We start from the raw sequence: 25,891 nt of genomic DNA, 5'->3' as shown, positions 1-25,891 counted from the left end.
ATGAAGTTAGTTTAAAGATATACCTAAATAAAAAATCCCTATCTCTGTTTCTTATCTATATCTAATAGAACTGCTCGGGTCTTGATAGATCGAGTGGGGAAGTTCATGAGATCTTTCTAGAGGGTTATCAAGAATAGCTTTTATCCAATGACCTTTTCCCTCTCTGTCTGTGTCTGTGTATTCTCTTGTTCCCATTAACCCAGCCAAACCTTTCTTCTTGTCTTGTATCTATATCTACGCCGGGATCCGGAGTCGAGGCTGATCCTCTTGCTGTGGTCCTGGATCCTCTATCCTGAGTTCTGGATTAAGTCGTGGACTTCGGGTCGTGGCTGAACCTGTCTCTGCGGTCCTGCCTTGGGTCTCGTCATGCTGCTTCCCTGATGGCTCCCTCAGGACTGTAGCTGACATCCTCGTGGATTCATCTTCTCATTACAGACACATGCATTTCCTAACATTCGGTCTATATGCTGTAAATGTATTATCTCTTGGATTTACACACGGCATCTATTGCACGTCTGTCCGTCCTGGAGAGGATCCCTCCTCTGTTGCTCTCCCTGAGGTTTCTCCCATGTTCCCTTTAAACTGTGGGTTTTTCTGGAAGTGTTTCCTTGTACGGTGTGAGGGTCTAAGGACAGAGGGTCTAAGGACAGAGGGTGTCGTTTTTTCTCATACTGATATTCTGAACAATCTGTGCTGTTGTATTTGCTGTAAAGTGTCTCTACTGTAGGCTATTTTTATTATATGTACAGCACTTTGGCTCGACCAAAAATCGTTTATAAACGTGCTATATAAATAAAACTTGATTTGATTTGAAAGTGGACAATCACATTCATATATCATTTTATTATGGCCTTTTGACACATTTTGTCTTTTCTAGTACATCACACGGCTTTTAAAATGAGGAAAACAGGTTAATGGTTTCCAGACAGACGCCAGTATAACTGCATAGGGAGAAATATTATTTAAAGGACACCTATCATGCTATATTTGAACAATATATTGTAGGGCCATACCTATATAAAGTATATAAATATAGGTTTTTTTTTCAAAATACCAAACAGATCCTGCATTTTAGCCAAGCCTCATTTTGCTCTATTTGCTCTTTCCAGCGCTGTTTTTGCAGGGGGCTGATTCTGTGAGCTGCTGCTGACCACGCCCCCCTGCAGCTGACCACGCCCCCCTGCAGGAGAGGGGAGCATGCTCTGAGATCAGCTGCTGGGCTGTCAGAAGAGGGGGAGAAAAAGAGATCTCCGTCCTCCGTGTTTTATTCTTATAGAAGTAAGAAGAGAAGTAACTGGGCAGAAACCCTCCTTTTTACGCAGCGGTCCAGACAAAGACATCAAACGGCGACACATATTCAGTTACCAGTTACTTTGGCATCAGGGCAGGGACATCTAGATACTCTCCAAGGTTTGACATCATGAATTGTGCTGCTTTTAAAGCAAGCAATGATGTTTTCAAATCTGTAATCAAAAAGCTCCTCAAAAACGCTAGCGAAGCAGTTCCTGCCGTTGTTACGTTAGTTCAAACGGTAACAACGGACTACTTTTCTTAGCGGATGCATGTCAATTTAAATCAATACAACTATTTTTTAAATCAATAAAATGTTTTTCTAAATCCATAAAAACATTTCAATTACTATTGGGAGTCATGTCGTTACTTTGTTGAGAATGTGGCCATGTGTAATAAGCGGGATAATGTGCACATTGCATAATGTGCTTTCATGCCGATCTAGATCCCTCCGCTTGGCGTCGGGCACCTGATCAGCCTGTCGGTGTTCTTTTCCCCATAATGACCGCGTCGCTGCACATTATCCCTCACATATGATTATATAGAGTCATTATTCATTTGTTTTAAAGCAGGAGGCGCAAACGCTTGCCTCGAGGAGGGAGAAAAAGAGCCACAGCGGAGAATAAACAGAAGGGCAACCATGGCAACCATGTGCGGGAAGTCTTCTTCGCTGCTTTTGTGGCAGACTACAGCGCCACTTACAGGCCTGGCATATATACTACAGCGTCTCCAGCGCTTTCGAGCAGCAATGGCCGGCCGTGGCCCAACCTCTCATTCCCCAATAGGTGGAGAATTGACCAATAGCCGTAGCACCACTTTACTGACGTCAGTAAAGTGTTCAAATCTGGATCCGTCTGTATCAGATCCGTTGCAGCCCCTTTTTTAGAGATTTGGGTATGGTGGAAAATAGAGAGGGTTGTGTTTTCTGACACTTGGTGAGTTCCCTGGAACACCGGGGACACATGTTCATGTATAAAAGACGTACAAGAGTGCATTTTGCATGATAGGTCCCCTTTAAATTGTCAACTTAGTACTGTAGCAATACAACTAATCAAAGACAGACCGATACATCTGCTCTGAAATTAACCAAAACCTGATTTCCTCCGGTTTAAAAGTCGTTCCGAGTTCCTTGTACGAATATATCATTGGATTTCCCAGCGACAGACTTTGTAATAGCTTGCTTGTCAAAACACACATGGTGTCACGATGAGCAGCCACCTCCTCGTGAATGTTATGTTGATGTCACATCTGCCCAAGTCGGATGAATTCAGGGATCCATTTAGTTACACTCTGCCTGCCTGTCAGTCTAAATTTAGCAGAGTGTGGAAGCAGGACGGAGAGAACACATTTTTAGATTCATATCAGTATGTAGTGTCTCTACTTTAAAGAGTCCTCTCCTGCTGATGTTCAGGTGTATATCAGTATGTAGTGTCTCTACTTTAAAGAGTCCTCTCCTGCTGATGTTCAGGTGTATATCAGTATGTAGTGTCTCTTAGGCTCTACTTTAAAGAGTCCTCTCCTGCTGATGTTCAGGTGTATATCAGTATGTAGTGTCTCTACTTTAAAGAGTCCTCTCCTGCTGATGTTCAGGTGTACATCAGTATGTAGTGTCTCTACTTTAAAGAGTCCTCTCCTGCTGATGTTCAGGTGTACATCAGTATGTAGTGTCTCTACTTTAAAGAGTCCTCTCCTGCTGATGTTCAGGTGTATATCAGTATGTAGTGTCTCTACTTTAAAGAGTCGTCTCCTGCTGATGTTTGCGTTGGTTATTTTTCAAAGCCAAATCAATATAGTGTAAGTGTTTCCTGTTTTCTCTATCAAACTACAGGTTGGCTTCTGTCCAATTCCTGCAAGTGTTCCCAGCAGCACCATCAACATTTACAGTTTGTAAACAATGGAGCTGACCCATTCACACACACACACACACACACACACACACACACACACACACACACACACACACACACACACACACACACACACACACACACACACACACACACACACACACACACACACACACACACACACACACACACACACCACACACCACACACACACACACACACACACACACACACACACACACCTGCCATCATAGAGGCACAGGGGAGAAGACTGTCTGTAAATATAAAACTCTGTACAATATATCCGTGTGTAATTCATTTACAACCTGTAAACATTATCGGCTACTTCTATATTTTGTATGGTCACTTTTTCTTAAAATATACTGCTACTACTATTTTGTTTACCATGATGTACTGATCTCTCTTTGTTATTACTTATTGTGATTTGTATTATTAATAACGTGTGCCTACTCTACTACTTATTGTTTTAATATAAGTCTATTCTCTCTACTTTATCTGCACTATACTTCTGCTGTTGTAATAATGTACATTTCCCCGTTGTGGGACAAATAAAGAAATTCTGATGTTGATTCTGACAGGTGACAAGGCATACATACAACACCTACAAGGAGAGGAGGAGTATATTCCTCTGGGGATAAGAGGAAGAGTATATTCCTCTGGGGATAAGAGGAAGAGTATATTCCTCTGGGGATAAGAGGAAGAGTATATTCCTCTGGGGATAAGAGGAAGAGTATATTCCTCTGGGGATAAGAGGAAGAGAATATTCCTCTGGGGATAAGAGGAAGAGAATATCCCTCTGGGGATAAGAGGAAGAGAATATCCCTCTGGGGATAAGAGGAAGAGTATATTCCTCTGGGGATAAGAGGAAGAGTATATTCCTCTGGGGATAAGAGGAAGAGTATATTCCTCTGGGGATAAGAGGAAGAGAATATTCCTCTGGGGATAAGAGGAAGAGAATATCCCTCTGGGGATAAGAGGAAGAGTATATTCCTCTGGGGATAAGAGGAAGAGAATATCCCTCTGGGGATAAGAGGAAGAGTATATTCCTCTGGGGATAAGAGGAAGAGTATATTCCTCTGGGGATAAGAGGACGAGTATATTCCTCTGGGGATAAGAGGAAGAGAATATTCCTCTGGGGATAAGAGGACGAGTATATTCCTCTGGGGATAAGAGGAAGAGAATATTCCTCTGGGGATAAGAGGAAGAGAATATCCCTCTGGGGATAAGAGGAAGAGTATATTCCTCTGGGGATAAGAGGAAGAGTATATTCCTCTGGGGATAAGAGGAAGAGAATATCCCTCTGGGGATAAGAGGAAGAGTATATTCCTCTGGGGATAAGAGGAAGAGTATATTCCTCTGGGGATAAGAGGACGAGTATATTCCTCTGGGGATAAGAGGAAGAGAATATTCCTCTGGGATAAGAGGACGAGTATATTCCTCTGGGGATAAGAGGAAGAGAATATTCCTCTGGGGATAAGAGGAAGAGAATATCCCTCTGGGGATAAGAGGAAGAGTATATTCCTCTGGGGATAAGAGGAAGAGTATATTCCTCTGGGGATAAGAGGAAGAGTATATTCCTCTGGGGATAAGAGGACGAGTATATTCCTCTGGGGATAAGAGGAAGAGAATATTCCTCTGGGGATAAGAGGACGAGTATATTCCTCTGGGGATAAGAGGACGAGTATATTCCTCTGGGGATAAGAGGAAGAGAATATTCCTCTGGGGATAAGAGGAAGAGAATATCCCTCTGGGGATAAGAGGAAGAGTATATTCCTCTGGGGATAAGAGGAAGAGTATATTCCTCTGGGGATAAGAGGAAGAGAATATCCCTCTGGGGATAAGAGGAAGAGTATATTCCTCTGGGGATAAGAGGAAGAGTATATTCCTCTGGGGATAAGAGGACGAGTATATTCCTCTGGGGATAAGAGGAAGAGAATATTCCTCTGGGGATAAGAGGACGAGTATATTCCTCTGGGGATAAGAGGAAGAGAATATTCCTCTGGGGATAAGAGGAAGAGAATATTCCTCTGGGGATAAGAGGAAGAGTATATTCCTCTGGGGATAAGAGGAAGAGTATATTCCTCTGGGGATAAGAGGAAGAGTATACCAGTAAATGGATTTTGTTTTGAAAGAGTATTCAGTGGCGGAAAAGAGCCGGAGTAGCTTTGAAAAGAAAACAGACAAAAGGCCAAAAGCACCTCCCTGTGAAACCATGGACACTGTGCATGCCTGTGCATCAGCATGGGAGGCACGTCTCACACACACACACACACACACACACAGTCTTTAAACTTTAAATGAGCCTTTTTGTAGGTATTTTTACACACAAACAGTGTTTTATGGTTTGATGCGTTTGAGAGTGAAAGCTGGCAGAGTTTAAATAATTCATTTCAATATAAAAGCCTTCAGGCGCCTTGTTTCCAGAACATTCTCACAGTGGCAGCTTCGGTGAAGATAAGACGAGTATACAAAAATGTGGCACAAAAGGCGTGTTTCAATATAAAAAAAACACACAGGGTAAATATGTGTTAAAATAAAGCCATTTTTATCACAATAATGTCGCTGTCTAGCCCCACAGAGAGAATCAAAGACTCGGGTGTGTAAAAGCTACAAATCATCCACAAACACCCATCGATTTCATGATTACTTACCCGTAAAGAAGCGCCGATTATCCGCCTGTCAGACCCGTGTCTTGTCCTGATACGAGCCCCAGGTTATGCAATGAGTTCCGGGGACATGCGGGGAATAAGTGAGAGGGTCTTGGTATGGGTGTGCACACACACAGGCGGGATAACGCGAGTGAGAGGGAGGCAGAGATGGAGAGACGGAGGAGGTGCAGGGGGTTACTGTGCTAAAAAACAACAGCGGGCTTCACCCTCAATACAGGCACCTCTTTGTTCTCCTCGTGCATGGAGATGTTACTTTCGGGTTTGTTTTGTTTAAAAAGAAGGGAAATTAGGGTCGATTTATTTCATTTACTCTAGCTGTGAGCTATGAGGAATGTCCTGCAAAATAAAATAAAAATGCTAATTCAATTAGACATCTTTCAAATAAGATGTTTCAATTTAGAGGCAGCTTTTCCACAAACTCTTTTTGGGTGTTTTCCCTTTCCTTCAGTGTGTTTTATAGCGTTTAGTGCACTCCATTGGACTCCTTTGTTTACTTCCTGAACATATTGACATCACTATGTAACATGTGGTTCTATTGGCTAGCGCTCCAAAACATTGTATGTGATAGGCTAAGGGGCGGGACATCACTAAGCAGTTGACCAATCACAACAGAGCCGGCCAGCTAACCAATCAGAGCAGACTGGGCTCAGCAGGAGAGGACTCTTTAAAGTAGAGACACTACAAACTGATATACACCTGAACATCAGCAGGAGAGGACTCTTTAAAGTAGAGACACTACATACTGATATACACCTGAACATCAGCAGGAGAGGACTCTTTAAAGTAGAGACACTACATACTGATATACACCTGAACATCAGCAGGAGAGGACTCTTTAAAGTAGAGACACTACATACTGATATACACCTGAACATCAGCAGGAGAGGACTCTTTAAAGTAGAGATTCTACATACTGATATACACCTGAACATCAGCAGGAGAGGACTCTTTAAAGTAGAGACACTACATACTGATATACACCTGAACATCAGCAGGAGAGGACTCTTTAAAGTAGAGACACTACATACTGATATACACCTGAACATCAGCAGGAGAGGACTCTTTAAAGTAGAGACACTACATACTGATATACACCTGAACATCAGCAGGAGAGGACTCTTTAAAGTAGAGACACTACATACTGATATACACCTGAACATCAGCAGGAGAGGACTCTTTAAAGTAGAGACACTACATACTGATATACACCTGAACATCAGCAGGAAAGGACTCTTTAAAGTAGAGACACTAAATACTGATATACACCTGAACATCAGCAGGAAAGGACTCTTTAAAGTAGAGACACTAAATACTGATATACACCTGAACATGAAAACTTCTTGACACAATAAAAACCAAACACAAATAACTCGCCGGAGTCGATGTAAATAAATGAGATCTGTGATTTTTTTTATTTTACAACCCGTTGGCATTTCTGTAACACAGAAAAGATAATCTGGGAGAAAATAACAACACATTAATGTACAAGAAATCAGACACTTCACATACAGTCCTTGAGAGAGTGGTTTTCGCCTTCAGCTGATTAACCTCTGGGTGGTTCAGTACGATGGGACCGTAAAGCGGAACTAAACGCATCTCGTTCTCATCGGGTTTGTTCAGAACATCCACTTAAAAACACCAGGACCAGCCGTCACAGTAATCTGGAGCTAAGTCTTTGTACTGATTTAAAGCGAGGGATCATTCGCAGTCTGACATCAGTTTTGAATTTCTCTAAGCACCATTACAAAACTGACTGCACCGATGTTTTGTTTTTTGAGGTAAAAAGGAACACAGACGGTGACGCGTTGCCCTGCAGAAAAGGACACTGAAGAACACACGGGTCCACGTTTAACCCGTGTGTTATTAAAAAGAGTTGTATGGAAAAAGCATGCAGCATGTGAACCATTTGCAGGATCAAATATATAAATAAATAAACTAACAAGGTGTGGGGAAACCTTGCGATGCTTTTGACCTTGTTGAGAGGTTTAGGATTGATCGGGAGGGCAGTTTAAAGACGGAGGCAGGGACGAAGAATGGGCGTTTCACTTTGTTCTTACACACAGTATTAAAGTCTTTCTGTATATGAAGTAAAGTCTGGAATTGTTCTCTGTACCCTTTTGACAATGTGGACTCTGATTAAAAGACATCATTCGCTAAAAAAGATGCAATCCACTTTCTCTCAAGCTGCCCCATGCCTACGTTTCCCAGAATGCCTTTCAGCGATCACTACAAATCAGCTGGGTCTGCTCGTTGTTGTGCTTGTTGCCGTACCTTGTTGACATTGTATTGTAGCATTGTGGCACTTATGGGGCAGACAGAAAGGATATTAAGGAACATGTGCGTCCATCAGTTCGTTTGTGGATCGTCGAGCATCTCTTATGAACTCCTGACGGCCCGGCGAAGTGTAAAGAACACCGGGGTTGGTTGAATGACACATGTTCATGCAGTGGGTGCAACAACATCCTCCTGTGTGTGTGTGTGTGTGTGTGTGTGTGTGTGTAGACTGATTTTGAGTTGGTTTCCCCCGTCTGACTTAGCAGCGTACCGTACTGACCGCAGAGCAGTTGCTTTTGTTCCCTCATCAACATCGTCTGACCTTATCGACGTGTAACTCTGAGGTCAAGCGACACATTTCCGATGCAGCTGGCGGAGCGATCGTTAACTCAATTCTTCATCCTTCCCCACCCGTGCCCCCTCCTCCCCCGTGCCCCCGTCTCCCCCGTTCCCCCTCCTCCACATGTTTGCTCTGCGCTCCTCACATCAGCTCCTTCATCCTGTTCAGGGCGGATCCTGCCTGGAACCATTCGATCTGCGTCTCGTTGAAGCTGTGCAGCAGAACGATCGACTCCTCGCTGCCGTCGCTGTGCTTCAGCACCGCCGTGACGGGCTGGGGAGAACAAGGAGAAGTTGATAGAAAGGACACTTTTCATGCACAGCTGTCGAAAAGCAACCGACCACTGTCCGTTATGTCTGTTTTACCTTTCCTGGAGCGAAGGTTTTCAGTCCTTGGATGGAGATCTTGTCATCGGGGCAGATCTTGTCGTAGTCCGAAGGGTCGTTGAAGGTCAGAGGCAGAACCCCCTGCTTCTTCAAGTTGGTTTCTGGAGATAGGAGGAGACATGTTATGGAGAGGATGAATGGTGGAGTGCGTTTATTCACATCAAACTTAAATTAAAGCTGCGGGATCATTTGCGTATGTTTCTCTGCCAGGCTGAATAATCTGGTTTACGGTGTTGTACATCTGAAATTACAACATGCTGTGATTTCATAGTAAATAAACGGTTCAATATTTCCCCCATTATCGTGCCGTACCGTGAATTCTGGCGAAGCTCTTGACGATGATGGCTCTTCCTCCCAGGTGTCGGGGCTCCAGCGCAGCGTGCTCCCTGCTGCTGCCCTCGCCGTAGTTATCGTCTCCGACCACGACCCAGGACACACCGTGAGCCTACGGGGGAAAGACTCACCGTGTTAATCAGATGTATACTCCTGCTGTAGAAATGTGTTAGGTTGTTGGTGTAATGAAACATTCGATGGATTGCACCCGACGCTTCATTTTCCTTCAACTATATTCCCAGCAGCTACTGTGTAGAAAGTATTGTGAGCTTTTGGTTAAGAACCCGAACATTTTCAAATAACGATGGTGATGATAGCGACATATTTGCTTAGACGGGATTTTTCTACAACTACATGGTTGATTAAATAATCACTGCAGCTCGAAACGCCATCACCAGCTTTTAGAGAAGCGGTTAATTTATTGAGGGGAAAACAGGAGTTGAACACAATAATATATTTTGTATTTTGGGGCTGTCAAGTTAACGCAAACATTTTTTAACGCCACTAATTATTTTAACGTGCGATTAACGCATGTGTATTTGTCCGCGGCCCGCCCCGTAGTTTCAGAGCCCAAAGGCTTGACGTCGTTGTTGTTGTTTGTTGGATGGTGGGAGATTCTAGCGAGAGATATGGATACCAGAAAAGGTGTGTTAAACAGCAAGCACACAGCTGATGCCGACAGCCTGCCGCTCGCTTGCACTTTAAAGTCTGCCGGGGAGACGCCTGGACAACGACAGCGATGGCTAAATGGGGGGCTACAGCTTAACATCGTGGAGGACGAGGGGCTGCGTCCAACGTGTCGACTGCACATCACAGCGCTTTGTTCTGACCCACGGTGGGAACTTCAGTCTCATGCTTTGACTGGTGTGAAGACAGAGGAGCGACTGCTGTAAACAGGCCTGTCTGTTTGAGCAACTGGCTCAGTGCAAAGAAGTACACGGGGTTGGGGGGAGGGAGGGAGGGAGGGAGGGAGGGAGAGAGAGAGAGAGAGAGTATAAGAGAGAGAGTGTAAGAGAGAGAGAGAGAAAGAGAGAGAGAGAGTGTGTAAGAGAGAGAGAGAGAGAGAGAGAGAAAGAGTGTAAGAGAGAGAGAGAGTATAAGAGAGAGAGTGTGAGAGAGAGAGGGAGAGAGAGAGTAAGAGAGAGAGAGAGTATAAGAGAGAGAGAGTGTAAGAGAGAGAGAGAGAAAGAGAGAGAGTGAGAGTGTAAGAGAGAGAGAGAGAGAGTGTAAGAGAGAGAGAGTGTAAGAGAGAGAGAGAGTGTGTAAGAGAGAGAGAGAGAAGAGTGGTTTTAGAAGAGAGGGGGGCGTTCACGAGAGAGAGAGAGAGAGTAAAAGAGAGAGAGTGTAAGAGAGAGAGAGACAGAGACAGACAGAGAGAGAGACAGAGACAGAGAGACAGACAGACAGACAGAGAGAGAGAGAGTATAAGAGAGAGAGTATAAGAGAGCGAGTGTAAGAGAGAGAGAGTGTAAGAGAAAGAGAGAGAGAGACAGAGACAGAGACAGAGAGAGAAAGAGAAAGAGAGAGAGAGAGAGAGAGAGAGAGAGGGAGAGAGAGAAAGAGAGAGAGAGAGAAAGAGGTTGTTGTGTTGAGAATATTCAGGAGTATATTTGTCATTGTTCAAATGATAATAAACAAACATTTGCATAAAGCATATTTGTCCACTCGTATTTTGATACGAGTATTAACAACTTGAAACATCTCCCTCTAAGGAACATTTAGAACGGATACAAAATGTCGATCAGCGATTAACTACGGACATCACGCGGTTAAATATTTGAATCGACCGACAGCCCTAATATATTTAGGCCTGAATTCCAAGTTGGCGACTTTTGAGTTTCAAACAGTAAAAAAGGACCAAAACAAAGAAGTCAAAGAAACGAGACGGACGCGCTTCTGGTCAGAGCATAAATAAAATGCAGAAGTTGGAGAATATCTTGAAGTTTGTGAATCCCACTTTTTAATTATTAAAATGCTAAAGGTCAGGCTGACCGAGGAGATCAGTAGTGTCTCGTTAAAGATCAGCTTCGGGCCAATAACGAAGTCTCCCTCGATCGCCCTCGATCGCCCTCACCTTGTAGTGGCGGGCGACGTCAGGGACTCCATCGTATTCCCCCGTCAGGTAGTTCTTCAGCGTGTTGATGGCTTCGTTCTCGCTGTTGACGGCTCCGATCAGCATGTTGTTGGAGATGTTGTCAAGGTGACCGCGAAACTTCAGCCACGGGCCGGCAGCGCTGATGTGATCCGTGGTGCATTTCCCCTTCACCTGCGGAGACCAAATCAATCATGAACATATCCCTGCGACATCAAGAGAGTAAACATGTTGCAGTCATTACATCGCAACATTTTCTACTAAAATACGGTTTGATTTAACGATCAGACCATTGTGATCATTCCAGTACACTAATGTGAGGGGACACCGCTCAATAGAAGACTTTCAGAATGTCCCTCATCATTTAGAAGCGATATTGGTCTTGTGTTTTGTAAAAATGTTTAACTGAATATTAACATGATTGAAATGTATTATTCTGACGGGTCGGACGCAGTAGTTTATAAAACTTATGAGTAACTTCATTTACTTTCAACTAATTATGGTTTTTTTACTTATTTAATTTTGACAGACTGAAACTGATTTATTAAATGAAATAATGTTCAGAGAAAGGTGGCTTTTATTTTTAAAATCAGTTCAAACAATGCGGGGGATCGTGGAGGCAGATCTATTCAGACCCCAACACGTCTAACTTTGCTTTGTTGCTTCACTTCTTTCCCGATAATCTACTTCCCTTTAGATACTTCTGCGAGACAGTTTTTTTTTTTTACAGCGTCCTATAAGAAATGACATAAAAATGTGTACTGCATGTTCAAAATTAACTGATTTCCTACATCCCACTTTGAGCAAGCCACCCTGGATTGAGTATAATCAAGATTATCGCGCCGTCCTATCTTTAACACAGCTGCAGTGAGAACTTTAAAGGTCTCCTATTATACTGTTTCTCATCAATATATCACAGGTCTCAGATATATACAGAGCCTGTCTCTGATTGGCTGAAACACCAAACAGATCATGGCAGCATTACCCATAATCCCCTCTGTTTCAGCCCTGTTTCCAAAGTGCTGATTCTCTGTCTGTTACTTTAGATGAAAATAAGGAGCCCCTCCCCACGCCCCTCTGAGAGACATTTGGTTACAAAGAACTCAATGGGGCTCTAGAGGAGATTCAGGTGATAAGGGGGGGGGGGGGGGGGGGGGGGGGGGTACCTTGTTGCTGATTGGCTAATGGTTACACAAGACAACACATCGTTATGACATCATAAAGTGGCCAAAATCTGATCAGCTCATTTTCAGACAGGTTTTTATAGAAATGGATCAAAAAGAGAGAAAATCTTTGTTCCTGAAACTTTCAGAGTCTCTTTCCACAGAGGGGACACATGTTGATGTAGAAGAGACATGGAGAAGAGGGGACACATGTTGATGTAGAAGAGACATGAAGAAGAGGGGACAGATGTTGATGTAGAAGAGACATGAAGAAGAGGGGGACACATGTTGATGTAGAAGAGACATGGAGAAGAGGGGACACATGTTGATGTAGAAGAGACATGAAGAGAGGGGACACATGTTGATGTAGAAGAGACATGAAGAAGAGGGGACACATGTTGATGTAGAAGAGACATGAAGAAGAGGGGACACATGTTGATGTAGAAGAGACATGAAGAAGAGGGGACACATGTTGATGTAGAAGAGACATGGAGAAGAGGGGACACATGTTGATGTAGAAGAGACATGAAGAAGAGGGGACACATGTTGATGTAGAAGAGACATGAAGAAGAGGGGACACATGTTGATGTAGAAGAGACATGAAGAAGAGGGGACACATGTTGATGTAGAAGAGACATGAAGAAGAGGGGACACATGTTGATGTAGAAGAGACATGAAGAAGAGGGGACACATGTTGATGTAGAAGAGACATGAAGAAGAGGGGACACATGTTGATGTAGAAGAGACATGGAGAAGAGGGGACACATGTTGATGTAGAAGAGACATGGAGAAGAGGGGACACATGTTGATGTAGAAGAGACATGGAGAAGAGGGGACACATGTTGATGTAGAAGAGACATGAAGAAGAGGGGACACATGTTGATGTAGAAGAGACATGAAGAAGAGGGGACACATGTTGATGTAGAAGAGACATGAAGAAGAGGGGACACATGTTGATGTAGAAGAGACATGAAAAGAGGGGACACATGTTGATGTAGAAGAGACATGAAGAAGAGGGGACACATGTTGATGTAGAAGAGACATGCAGAAGAGGGGACACATGTTGATGTAGAAGAGACATGAAGAAGAGGGGACACATGTTGATGTAGAAGAGACATGAAGAAGAGGGGACACATGTTGATGTAGAAGAGACATGAAGAAGAGGGGACACATGTTGATGTAGAGGAGACATGAAGAAGAGGGGACACATGATGTAGAAGAGACATGAAGAAGAGGGGACACATGTTGATGTAGAAGAGACGTGAAGAAGAGGGGACACATGTTGATGTAGAAGAGACATGAAGAAGAGGGGACACATGTTGATGTAGAAGAGACATGAAGAAGAGGGGACACATGTTGATGTAGAAGAGACATGAAGAAGAGGGGACACATGTTGATGTAGAAGAGACATGAAGAGAGGGGACACATGTTGATGTAGAAGAGACATGAAGAGAGGGGACACATGTTGATGTAGAAGACACATGAAGAAGAGGGGACACATGCTGATGTAGAAGAGACATGAAGAAGAGGGCACACATGTTGATGTAGAAGAGACATGGAGAAGAGGGGACACATGTTGATGTAGAAGAGACATGAAGAAGAGGGGACACATGTTGATGTAGAAGAGACATGAAGAAGAGGGGACACATGTTGATGTAGAAGAGACATGGAGAAGAGGGGACACATGTTGATGTAGAAGAGACATGAAGAAGAGGGGACACATGTTGATGTAGAAGAGACATGAAGAAGAGGGGACACATGTTGATGTAGAAGAGACATGGAGAAGAGGGGACACATGTTGATGTAGAAGAGACATGAAGAAGAGGGGACACATGTTGATGTAGAAGAGACATGGAGAAGAGGGGACACATGTTGATGTAGAGGAGACATGAAGAAGAGGGGACACATGTTGATGGAGAAGAGACATGAAGAAGAGGGGACACATGTTGATGTAGAAGAGACATGAAGAAGAGGGGACACATGTTGATGTAGAAGAGACATGAAGAAGAGGGGACACATGTTGATGTAGAAGAGACATGAAGAAGAGGGGACACATGTTGATGTAGAGGAGACATGGAGAAGAGGATTTTGCATAATCGGTGACCTTTAAAACATTAACTACAACAGGAGGTGTGTTAATTTAAAAGGCTCTGACCTTGATGAGGATCCTCATGTCCTCGAGGTCTCCTCCGCTCCACTTGTCGAAGGGTGTGAGCAGCTGCAGCCGGTTGCTCTTCGGGCTGACGTCCACCTTCAGGCTGCTGCCGTCGGGGGGGGGGTGCTGGTAGGTGTCCTGGCCCGGGTCGAAGTCCTTGGCAGGAAGCTCGTCTCCGTAGGGGGGGTCCAGCATGAACTTCTCCCCGTTGGCGGCCGTGAGGTAATCCGTCTCCGGGTCAAAGTTCAATGTGCCGGCAATCGCCATGGCAGTGACAATCTGAGGAGGGAGAAGTGGAGATAGAAGACATTAAGACTCATAATATTACTTTTAATAAAATGTATTTAGTTTTTTCAAATATCAGTAATAGTAATGACGTTGAAAATATTAAAAAACGAATTAATCAAAGCCCTAAACACACCTCCACGTCCGGTCTTCTCCAGCTTGATTGTACACCACTAGCAAAGTGTTGAATATCTAGTGATGTGGATTCAAGCAATATTCCAATATGGCCCCTTCATCCTCTCCACACCCACTGCAACTAATCTACGTAATACACATCTAGGTGAATAGTCAATGATATTAAGCGCTGTTCCAAACTAATCAACGTGAAGGTGAGTTATGGAAACGTCCAACAGCCTCCCACCGACATCAACACGCTTCGGCTCTTCCATAAAAACCAGTGTTAATTTTGGCAGCTATTTTTGATTTAGTCTTAGTCATAGTCTTTAGACGAAAATGGTCATTAGTTTTAGTCAAATTGTAGTCCTTTTTATCCTTCATAGTTTTAGTCGATGAAAAATCATTACATTTTAACTTTTCGTCAAAATGTTTTCTCTCTTTAAACTAATTCAGTTAATTGGAGGAATCTGAAATTGGAATCAAGGTGACAGGATCAAGTGTTGAAAATCGTAAATTAATATTTCACTCTCTTAACACTTTACTTTTAACGGTACTAATACTATTAAAAATCTGTGTGCAGGCCGTGTCTGTTAGGCCCCGCCCCCCGCACACAGAGAGGCCCCACCCCCCGACACACAGAGAGGCCCCACCCCCCGCACACAGAGAGGCCCCGCCCCCCGCACACACACGACACAGACAGGGAGATCGCTCTTCTGGAGTGAAGAGAGCGGAAATAATGATATTGCAAGTTAGAAACGTAAGACGCATTTTGACAGACAAGACGAAAACTAAATATACATTTCGTCATAGTTTTTATTATCAATAATCTATTTTTAGCTCGTCATCCTCTCGTCTTAGTCGTGTAAAAAAGGTCGTTGACGAAATGAACACTGATGCAAACATTTACTAGCAAACACAACACCATTTGATATCGTTATAAAGTCACTTACAACAAATGACATTGTAATTTTGAGTATTTACAGGTTTTTCTTTTAATTACCGTACATTTCGGACTATAAGCCGCGACTTTTTTCCCCATTTTTTTGTACAGCTAACGGCCACTAGGGGACCTCCTAAATCTACGGATTTTACAGGTAAAATTAACCACCTTTAACTCTATGGGCTCTAGGACCGGTCCGCGCCCGCCACCTTTAAGGGGCGGCTCCAGCAGGAAAAGCTGGAGGCCGGAAAAGAGTGAGACAGGTAGCGCGCCAAAGTAAAAGTGGAACCGAGAGACAGAACGAGAGCAAGACAGACGGACAATTTAGCTGCTGCGGCTTATATGCAGGTGCGCTTTATAGTCCGAAAAGTACGGTAGTTCAAACGAGTAGAGCCACTAAAGAATTTCTGTTTTATTATTATTGTTTTTTTAGGGAGATGCTGCTCAGAAACTATGGGAGCAACAGTTCCCTTTTCTTCCAAAGAGAGGGAGGTTTATCCACCACTGTAATTAAATTGAATACAGTGGCTTCATTCGGCAGAGAGTGTGACGACAGACCGAGTTTAGGAGGGTGGATTGGAATTGTTCCTTCGAGTGAGTTTACCTCGGGGGAAGTAACAAAGCAGTGAGTTGCGGGGTTAGCGTCGTTCCTGGCGGTGAAGTTTCTGTTGAAGGACGTGACGATCGTGTTCTTATCTCCTTTTTTCACATCCTGCCTGAAAGCAAAACACACACAACATTTGAACTTAAAGGTCTCCTATTATACTGTTTTTCATCAATACATCACAGGTCTCAGATATATACAAAACATGTCTCTGATTGGCTGAAACACCAAACAGATCATTGCAGCATTACCCATAATCCATAAGGGAGGTGACCTTTAAGAAAACTCTGGTCAAATTATACTTTTCACACACTAAAAGTCCTGGCACCTACCTGTCCCACTGTCCAATGCAGGGTCCGCATGCGTTGGCGAGGACCACACCTCCAACATCTCCCAGGATCTTTGACTACAGGAAGAGAAACGCACATTTTACTTTTTTTATATACCGAGACATACATCTTCTCGCTGCTTTCTTTGTGCTCCAACACTCACATATCCGTCTCTTTCGATGGTGGCACGGATCTGCTCGGAGCCGGGGGTGACGGTGAAAATAGCTTTGCACTTCAGACCTTTATCCAAGGCCTGCTTGGCCACAGAGGCGGCGCGGCCCATGTCTTCGTAGCTGGAGTTGGTACAGCTGCCAATCAGACCTTAGAAAGGGGAAAGATGGAATCTCAGAGAACGTCTTGCTAAAAAAACAACCAGTCATTTTCATGCCTATTGTTGGGAGAATACTGAATGTCCTCGTCCAACATGAGAGCAACATGCTAACAAAGGCATCCCAACTGTAGCTGTGAACATGACAGGAAGTGTGATGACCTGGAAGAGCATCAGGACTGCTTGAGGCAGATGATAGCCATGTGGTTAACATGATGACTCAGCCTCTATGGAGAGAGACATCAAGCATGCTCATTTCTGACGTGGAGCTAATCTGAAGTAAACATTGAATACTGCTTTCTGTTCCTCCATCTTGAGACTGTGTGACTCCCTCTCTTGGATATCAGCATGTGAAGGACACTGCTCAGGAACTAGCTGATGCTCTGTATGTGATGACTCCTTCCCTTCTGGAGAGGATCCCAGACACATGGATCCTGAGGCTGAAGCTCAAGCCGGGGACCAGTGAGATTTTTCTAACACCTATTTTCAAACGTATGACTAAAGCTTAAGGTTCTTACCAACTTTAACCTCCATGGGCCAGCCGTGCTTCTCAGCCGCTGCTCCGATTTCAGACACAGGGTGAGCCAGGTCGGGGGTGAAGGGCCCGTTGATGTGGGGCTTCAGCTGCAGAACGGAGCAACACAACATTCAAGATACTCATACTCAGATAAACCTCACATTGGAAGTTATGAAGAGAACCTCTCCCTCAAACATTCTGCAGCAAATTATGGCTGTTATGTTTAATTGTAAGGGTGAGGGTGCAACGTGTATTTTAGAGACGTCTTCTACACATTAAATATTATAAAACAATCTAGTTTATTTGAGCAAAATATAAAAAAACTACAAGGTAAATAAAATGCTCTGTGGTAAAGTCTGGTTTTCCCTCATACATCTCGTGTTAAATGACGCCTGGTCAGAGCCCTTTCTTTGATGTCTCTCCCGTCATGTATTTCATGTTCCTGCTCTGCACTTTGAAGTATCCAATGAAAGCTGAGAGATCATAAAAAAGGAAAAGAAACAAGGACAGACCTCGTCCAGATTGAGCTCGATGAGCTCGTCGTACTCGCAGCCTTCATCAGGAACCAACAGGTCGGCGTATTGATCGGCCACGGCAGCGATATCTGCGAAGAAACAAAATATTTTGTTTAAAATCAGTATTGCCATATATAAATATATATACTCTTTGGAATTCATTTTTTTCATAACTTTAGTTTTATTCTATTTCTGAAAAATGGGCATTCCAACTTAAGAAACTAAACTGCTGATCTATGTGTGCCCTGAACATTTCAACAAACAAAAATAAATACATATATTGTAGACTAAAAGCCCTCAACACACCTCCCCGTCCGGTCTTCTCCAGGTACGTCTTCATGCGATGGTTGTAGGGGAACACTGAGGTCGTGGCTCCGATCTCTGCTCCCATGTTGCAGATGGTGGCCATTCCTGAACACAATCAAAACAGATGAATATTAAACATAGAAAGACACAGCTAAAGAAACTAAGTTATTCAATTGTAATAAAGTGTGTAACCGACCCTGCTCTGCTAAAGATGTCACTCCTTGGGTAAAATGCTTTTATTTATTCTGTTAAAGGTGGGGTGGGTAATTTTGGAGAAACCAGCTCGAGTGCGCTAGAATTTGAAAATACGCAGCCGGAACAAATCTGCCCCTTCCTCACAGAGACCCTCCTCCAACACACACGAACGCGCACATGACCAATGAGGGCACGAGATACGTTTGTGCACAGATGGAAGGCTGACAGGCAGGTAGGCCATCCAGTTACTTTAGCCGGCTCAGATGATTGGTCGTGCTTTTTACAGTACTACTGCTTCCACAGATTACATATTTTTATGGATTTATTGTCAAAGCATTTAAGATATGCATTGCTTTCGGGATGTTAAGAGCATTCCATGGAATATAACAAGTGTTTCTGAAGAGAATTACCTACCCCACCTTAAAATATTATTAATTTAATTTTTTATAATTATCTTGATTATTTCCTTATTTTAACTTGCAACTGTTTTACTTTATTTTATTTCATATTCTGTTTAACCATATTATTATTTGTCATTTGAATGGAAAAGTCCGATGTCCGGATATGTCTTGATTTGTAAAAATGAAAAATAAACAGTTAAAAAATACAACAACAAAAACTCACCAGTGCAGGAGATGGAGTCGACTCCTGGTCCGTGGTATTCAACGATGGCTCCCGTTCCTCCCTTCACGGTCAGGATGCCGGCCACCTTCAGGATGACGTCTTTCGGAGACGTCCAGCCTGAGAGGGAACCCGTCAACTTCACACCGATCACCTGAGCGGCAGAGACGGGGAGTTTATTATGGTTAGGAGGTCCAATAAGACGCAGACACATGCACAAATTATTGCTCTTTTTGCCCCATTATGTAAGAGACAATAGTCCTTTCTGATTAGACATCGTTACGGAATGGATTGTCCACTAATATAGGATTTCTTGAAGGTTTACCATAGGCGCTGGACTTTTTCTTCCTCATTCATTACTTCAACCACATCCTGTCTCTTTCCTTCCAATCATAATGTGTGCTTTTCTTTTGGGCATCAATCTGTAGTTAATTATGTAAGATTCCCAGAGCTGGCCCGTGAACCGGAAAGAGTGCATGCGTCTTGTACATTAGTGTGCATGTAAGCCTTGTTTATAAGACAGCTGACATTGCTTTCTGCTAACCTTAGGGCACTTGAGCTCCCAGGCGATTCCTGCCATGACGTCGACAGCGTCTGCTCCTCCGACTCCGATGCAGATGGAGCCGAGGCCACCGCCGTTTGGTGTGTGGGAATCTGTGCCGATGAGCATCACTCCTGGGTAGGCGTAGTTCTCCAGGATGATCTGTTTTATATCAAATCTTAAAGTTAGCATGCTAATTGAATTACAGTGGCCTCAATGTTGGTCATTTTTCTGGAAATGTTTAACAAACTTAAGGAAACGTAATACCTGATGGATGATTCCAGAGCCTGGTTTCCAGAAGCCGACTCCGTACTTTGCTCCAGCGCTGGACAGGAAGTTGTAGACCTCCTCGTTGATTTCCTAACACGACAACCATGGTGATAACTCTGGTTAACATATGGAAGCCCATTGACTTCAGTGATAAAAGAAAAAAATCAGATACAAAATGTAATTCAGTCTATTAATAGCCGCTTTCAGACTAAGTGCTTTGCCGTACTTAGTTCCCAGCACTTCGTTCCCCCATGGAACTAAAGAGCAGATCGCGTTCACACCGGAATAAGTTCCCTTAGGGAAGATTAGGCAAATGAAGCCGTTGACGTCATTTCTTCTTCTTCGGGTTTACTGGCAGGCCGCAAACCACTTCACGGCGTATACTGCCGCCCAAAGTCATGGCACCTACCTGTCCGACTGTCCAATGCAGGGTCCGCATGCGTACCACCTCTCTAGCAGGGACTAAAAAGGGGGGGAAAGTTCTCATGAACTAAATTCTCTTTTTGATGTGAACGCAAAATCCCAGGAACTAAAAAGGGAAAAGTCCTTGGTGTGAAGGGGCCTAATGACAAACTCGTGAAACAATTATTTAGTTATCCTTTTGCAATACTTCATTTGACAAAGTTTCCCTAATTTTCTTTTTTAGATACCAAGTCTTGTATCAGAGTATTTATTTTGGAGAAAGTTTATAGCTAATCTGTAATATTATTATAATTTGTAATTCTCATTATTACGAGATGCTAAGAGATTATTTTGAGAAAGTCTCATTATAATAACTAACTGAATCTTCTTTATTTCATACAAATGAGCAGAAATGATCTGTGAAGTCACATCATAGGAGTACAAATACTGGTTTAAAATACATATACTTGTGAGGACCCTCACCTTTGCTCTGGCCAGATCCTTCTCCCCTCCGGTCTGGGCCTCGATCAGGTGGTCGCAGTGGATGGTGGAGGGCACGGCCACCCTGGGCAGGCCGCTGCTGATGAACTGCAGCATGGCCATCTGGGCCGTGGCGTCCTGCATGGCCACGCGGTCGGGCCGCAGACGCAGGTACGTGCGCCCGCGGTCGATCTCCTGATTCTTGGGGTCATCGAGATGTCCGTACACGATCTTCTCTGACAGGGTGAGGGGTCGGTTGAGTCTGGAGAAGAGATATTAAATCACATTTAGTTTATTGACATTTTTGTTTTAGCTGACTGGTTTTCTATTTATTTATTTGTTTATTTTTTGTTTGTCTGTTTTTGTTTGTCTTCTGTCTGTGGGATTTTGTTTGCCCTGGTGTTAAGCAGTATTTACATTGTTACTTTACCTATTTCTCTGTAAAGTGAAGATTTGTTTACCTACTTTTTATACATGCTCTGATAGAATAAATGTATGCTGTTGAAAAAACCCAATAAACTAAGTTTAAAAAAAAAGAAAAAGTGAGTTTTTTTTTATTATTCACTTGTTTTTAAATCTTTTTTATTATTAGTTACTTTTTTTCTTCTACAAATTAGATAGCAGCAAAAGAATGAAGTAGTGAGAATCTGGGGGTCAGGCTGACTATCAAGAGCTTATAAAGGCTACAACTTTGGTGAAAAACTATGGTGTTCAAGGACAGACAAACATCAGACATCAAACAATCACACGGAGTGTTTGGAAGAGACTGCGAGTTCAACCAGAGCAAATAAACATCAGATTAGGAGCAGACTGACCTCGATCGCACAATGTCAATGTTGGATTGGAGCCGCTCGTAGTTGATGAAGGAAGTGGGCTCAAAGCGACTCATAGACACTTTGGCGTTGGCTCTGTACGCTGCAGATATATGCAGGCGCCGCGCACCATTACCCAGCACCAGCTGGAGACAGGAACAACAAGAAAAACACAAGGATGAGCAAATCAATCATTCACGGTAATTCAAGAGTCAAAACATACATTGGAAATCTAATTATGGGTTCATTCACAAAAAGAAATAGGCTGGTTAAAGTACTTTATATTTAGGTTATGTGGTATTTTTACGAGTTGGGATGCTCAGATTTAGTTTGACTTATGTATTACTGGAGTTTATTCTTTTGCTCTGGTTTTCCACAACACCATACAAGGCCAGGTAAAAACAGTAATTCAGTACAATGTCATTACCTAGACAACATGTCATTTCCCAAGCCTATAAACACATTTCTTATTATGTCGATTTCAGCAGAAAGTGATCTGCTTTTCTGGTATCTTTCTTCTACATTGTCCAGCTCAATGTAGAAATTAAACTCAGGTAGACTATCCCTCAATTAGACCTCCAATTGGTTCAGATATAAGAAGATTTAAACACCTAGTCTTTATTGTGTTAGGTGTAATAAAACGAGTCAAATCTTAACAGTAAACTGCTGGCTGGACATACGGATGAAGAAGTACTCAGATCTTGTACTTGAGTAAAAGTAGAAGTATCAGAGTGTAGGAATACTGTGTTACAAGTAAAAGTCCTGCATTCAAAATGTTACTCAAGTAAAAGTACAAAAGTATCAGCATCAAATCCCATTTCAAAATCATACATCAAAAGTTGTAATCACTTTACATGTTGTATTTAAGTAAATGCACAGCTCTGCATATGACACACCCTGTTGACACATCATGCTGAATGAGAAAACCTTTCCAATAGAGCATGTGCAACTACATAAAAAAAGAAAAACTTTTTTGATGTAAAAATCTTTAAATTAAAATACATATATGTTGTCTTTTTTCACATGTTGCTACCCTGAGTGCCTGCTGAGAGCTCTAACCTTGTGGTTAACCTTGCTATTTAAACCCTAAACTCAATTTATCGATCTAACCTAGCTGTGAACCTATAAGATCTGTTTGTGAAGATGATAATTTAATACAAACAGAGACATTAGCTGTTTTTTATTAGGCTGGTTTTGGTTGTTTTCCATTGAGGACACGGTGACCTGGGCAACCAACCGGTGACCGTTACTCTCTCATTTACCCTTACAAATCCTTCTAACAGCTTTAAAAATGCCAGGTAACCACTACAATTAATACAATAAAGGTTAGATAGTAGGTTACATCCTTAAATGGCTTATAATTATGGTTGAATTCGCTCATTTTCCTCTCTTACCTGGAGCCGGGCGGCAGTTAGACAGTAGGTTGCCATTTTGTTCACTGACAAAGATGTGACGGCCGGTTGTGACGTCACCGTTTTGTAAACCGGCGGTCTCTCTTTTTTCTTTCTAGTTTATAATTAATTTACATTATTTACAACATTTGATTTTGACGTAGAATCGACTCAATGAGTTAATATTATTTTAATATTTGAAATAATACAAATAATAACATTTGATTCATGCAATATAGAATTGTAATGTTGGATTAAGTTGTATACACCTGTAAGGATGTGGATCGTTTTAATTATTATTTCTTTTTATTTAGAAAATAAATATTTTATGCACATCAATATTTTAATGACATCAATTATTATCGTATTATTTAAAAAAGGGAAAAACATATATAATAAGCAAGATATTATTAATAATCTTTGTCATTTATCTATATATGTATTGCAGCCGCTAGGTGGCGGTAATGAAAAACTCCCACACTCAGTTCCCCGGTCAAAGGTGGAAGTTGAACCAGTAGCGCTCTCCTTACGTTTCTTACGTTATCCCACAATGGCTAAACATCATCCAGATTTGATTTTTTGCAGAAAACAAGCCGGTGTCGGTATGTTAAAACCTCTTTAATTTCATGCACTGTTTTACGTTTGTATCTGTGTTGAAGCCTGGTGGCTTATATTGTTGTTAAACTCGTGCTAGCTTCCATGCTAACAGTAACAGCATGGATTTCATTGAAATAACGTTAGCAATGATGTTAGCTTCTTAACTTCTATCTCACTAATATTAATGTTATTGTTACAGTTATGACTTCAGTGTAGTTAATACAGAGTTTTACTGTAATTATGGGTAAAGAATATTCACTCTAATCCAACAAAGTGATGTGATCTAACCCTGACTGTCTCTGCTTTGTTTTTATTCCACAGCTATTGGGAGACTTTGTGAAAAATGTAAGTGTTTCCTCCTTTAGTTAATTTCATAATTAAATGTTTTTTCTAAGCGTATGGTACATATTTAAGTATGCTGTCATATTTGTTCTCACTTGTGTATCTGTTAAAGTAACGTAAGTTCTACATTTGTTGAGAGAATTCACCTATAAAGCTGAAAACAGACTTCTAGATTCCTGTATTATACAATTAATTACATGAATATTAAAGACATTATCTACTAATTAACCTTTAAATAACATTAACAACAAGTCATCATTACTGTTGTGTCAAACCAATTCATAGCTTATTACACATAAGATTTTTTACATTGCATTTGTGTTGTGAAAGTTGTCAATAACCACAATTATTTCCTTTTTCATCACAAAGCTATAATTGTATTTCTGTAATTATTGTAATTAAATATATCTGCATTTAATGTAACATTCATTTAGTTGCTGTTTCCACAACGGCAAAGGATGTGTTATTCATCCCTGTATTGTACTCTCTTATGTCTAACACTTCCTGTCTCTGCTCCTCCTCTCAGGTGACGGTAAATGTGTGATCTGTGATTCCTACGTGCGGCCGTGCACGCTGGTGAGGATCTGTGATGAGTGTAACTACGGCTCCTATCAGGGGCGCTGCGTCATCTGCGGAGGGCCCGGGGTGTCCGACGCCTACTACTGCAAAGAGTGCACCATCCAGGAGAAAGACGTGAGTGTCTCCTTTAAAAACATTTTACTTATTCTTTATCTGTTCTCTAAATGATGTTTTATTCAAGCCATGTTTGAAAGATAGATATATGTGACACAATTACTGGACATAAAATACACTGTTTTCACACACATGTAAATAATATGTACACATGACGAAATATGTATATATGTTCAGGGGTGGGGGTTAGTCCGGTGCCTTGCTCAAGGGCACCACGGCAGGGCAGGAGGTGAACTGGGACCTCTCCAAGTAGCAGTCCACACTCCATATTTAGGTCTGATCAGGGACTTGAACCGGCGACCCTACGGCTCACAGTCCAAGCCCCTACTGACTGAGCCACTGCCGGACAATAATAATAATAATAATAATAAAGGTCCATCTTATCTCATATAGATGGATCATTTATTGATTCCGATTTGGGAAATTGTTGAGTTAGAGCACATGTGAGAGCTTTGTTACCTGCAATGGTTAATGGTGGACTTTTACGGAGCAGCTGGAAAGATGTTTTCTAAACTGTCTTGTTCTGTTTCCTTCACAGCGAGACGGCTGTCCTAAGATTGTGAACTTGGGCAGCTCGAAGACAGATCTGTTTTATGAACGGAAGAAGTACGGCTTCAAGAAGAGGTGAAGAACCCAAGACCCCGCCCGTCCAGTCCGTGTTTTAGTTTTTCAGCTTTTGCAGAATTTTTTTCATCTTCAAGAAACGTTTTTTTTTTTGACTTGTCAATAAAACTCTGTTTTATATTTCTGTCTTTGAGTCTCTCTGTTTTTAATGTTATCACATCACAACTATATACAGTCACTTAATATTTGGTTACTAAAATGTCAATCCTATGTTTACCATCAACATAAAAACAAAACACGTCATTTGATTTAAAATATAACTTGTATATACAGATGTTTTACTTCTCACCCAGGCTTTATCCAGTGGCAATTCGTTTTTTATTCAATATTGTTATCTTTCTTCATGGATAATTGAAGTATTGAAGTGTGTGGGGGAAACTTCTGAAGCAATGGGAGTCAGAGAGCTGGAGCT

The 25,891-nt window shown here is 42.2% G+C and overlaps 2 protein-coding genes across 2 annotated transcripts; one reads left to right on the top strand and one right to left on the bottom strand.

Moving 5' to 3' along the window:
- Positions 1-8,549: 8,549 nt before the first annotated feature.
- aco2 (aconitase 2, mitochondrial) lies at positions 8,550-23,304 on the bottom strand. The gene is made up of 17 exons (XM_034107831.1): positions 23,227-23,304; positions 21,836-21,978; positions 21,024-21,282; positions 20,136-20,228; positions 19,872-20,030; positions 19,331-19,481; positions 18,512-18,616; positions 18,203-18,294; positions 17,692-17,797; positions 17,009-17,166; positions 16,849-16,922; positions 16,517-16,628; positions 14,571-14,849; positions 11,235-11,426; positions 9,140-9,272; positions 8,807-8,928; positions 8,550-8,714 (listed from the first exon to the last, which is right to left on the bottom strand). Exons 1-17 carry the CDS (start codon positions 23,260-23,262, stop codon positions 8,583-8,585), a joined length of 2,346 nt encoding a protein of 781 aa, XP_033963722.1. The 5' UTR covers positions 23,263-23,304; the 3' UTR covers positions 8,550-8,582.
- A 385-nt stretch (positions 23,305-23,689) lies between these two features.
- On the top strand, positions 23,690-25,599 carry phf5a (PHD finger protein 5A). The gene is made up of 4 exons (XM_034107832.2): positions 23,690-23,825; positions 24,142-24,165; positions 24,689-24,855; positions 25,394-25,599. The coding sequence occupies exons 1-4, from the start codon at positions 23,774-23,776 to the stop codon at positions 25,481-25,483; spliced, it is 333 nt and encodes a 110-aa protein (XP_033963723.1). The 5' UTR covers positions 23,690-23,773; the 3' UTR covers positions 25,484-25,599.
- Positions 25,600-25,891: the final 292 nt, after the last annotated feature.

This window comes from Pseudochaenichthys georgianus, chromosome 19 (assembly GCF_902827115.2).
Source record: "Pseudochaenichthys georgianus chromosome 19, fPseGeo1.2, whole genome shotgun sequence".
NCBI classification, from domain to species: domain Eukaryota; kingdom Metazoa; phylum Chordata; class Actinopteri; order Perciformes; family Channichthyidae; genus Pseudochaenichthys; species Pseudochaenichthys georgianus.
Note: the sequence above shows the minus strand (reverse complement) of the source record. Positions and strands in the feature narration are given on the sequence as shown.

What these genes read in the sequence shown, in the direction of transcription:
- aco2 (XM_034107831.1), bottom strand. Translation starts at nt 23,262, where the DNA reads ATGGCAACCTACTGTCTAACTGCCGCCCGGCTCCAG. An exon ending in CGACTCCATCTCCTGCACTG is followed by an intron (nt 18,617 to 19,330) that starts GTGAGTTTTTGT and finishes GATTGTGTTCAG; the next exon opens with GAATGGCCACCATCTGCAAC. An exon ending in TCGAGCTCAATCTGGACGAG is followed by an intron (nt 17,798 to 18,202) that starts GTCTGTCCTTGT and finishes TCCGTTCTGCAG; the next exon opens with CTGAAGCCCCACATCAACGG.
- phf5a (XM_034107832.2), top strand. Translation starts at nt 23,774, where the DNA reads ATGGCTAAACATCATCCAGATTTGATTTTTTGCAGAAAACAAGCCGGT. An exon ending in CAGAAAACAAGCCGGTGTCG is followed by an intron (nt 23,826 to 24,141) that starts GTATGTTAAAAC and finishes TTTATTCCACAG; the next exon opens with CTATTGGGAGACTTTGTGAA. An exon ending in TGGGAGACTTTGTGAAAAAT is followed by an intron (nt 24,166 to 24,688) that starts GTAAGTGTTTCC and finishes TCCTCCTCTCAG; the next exon opens with GTGACGGTAAATGTGTGATC.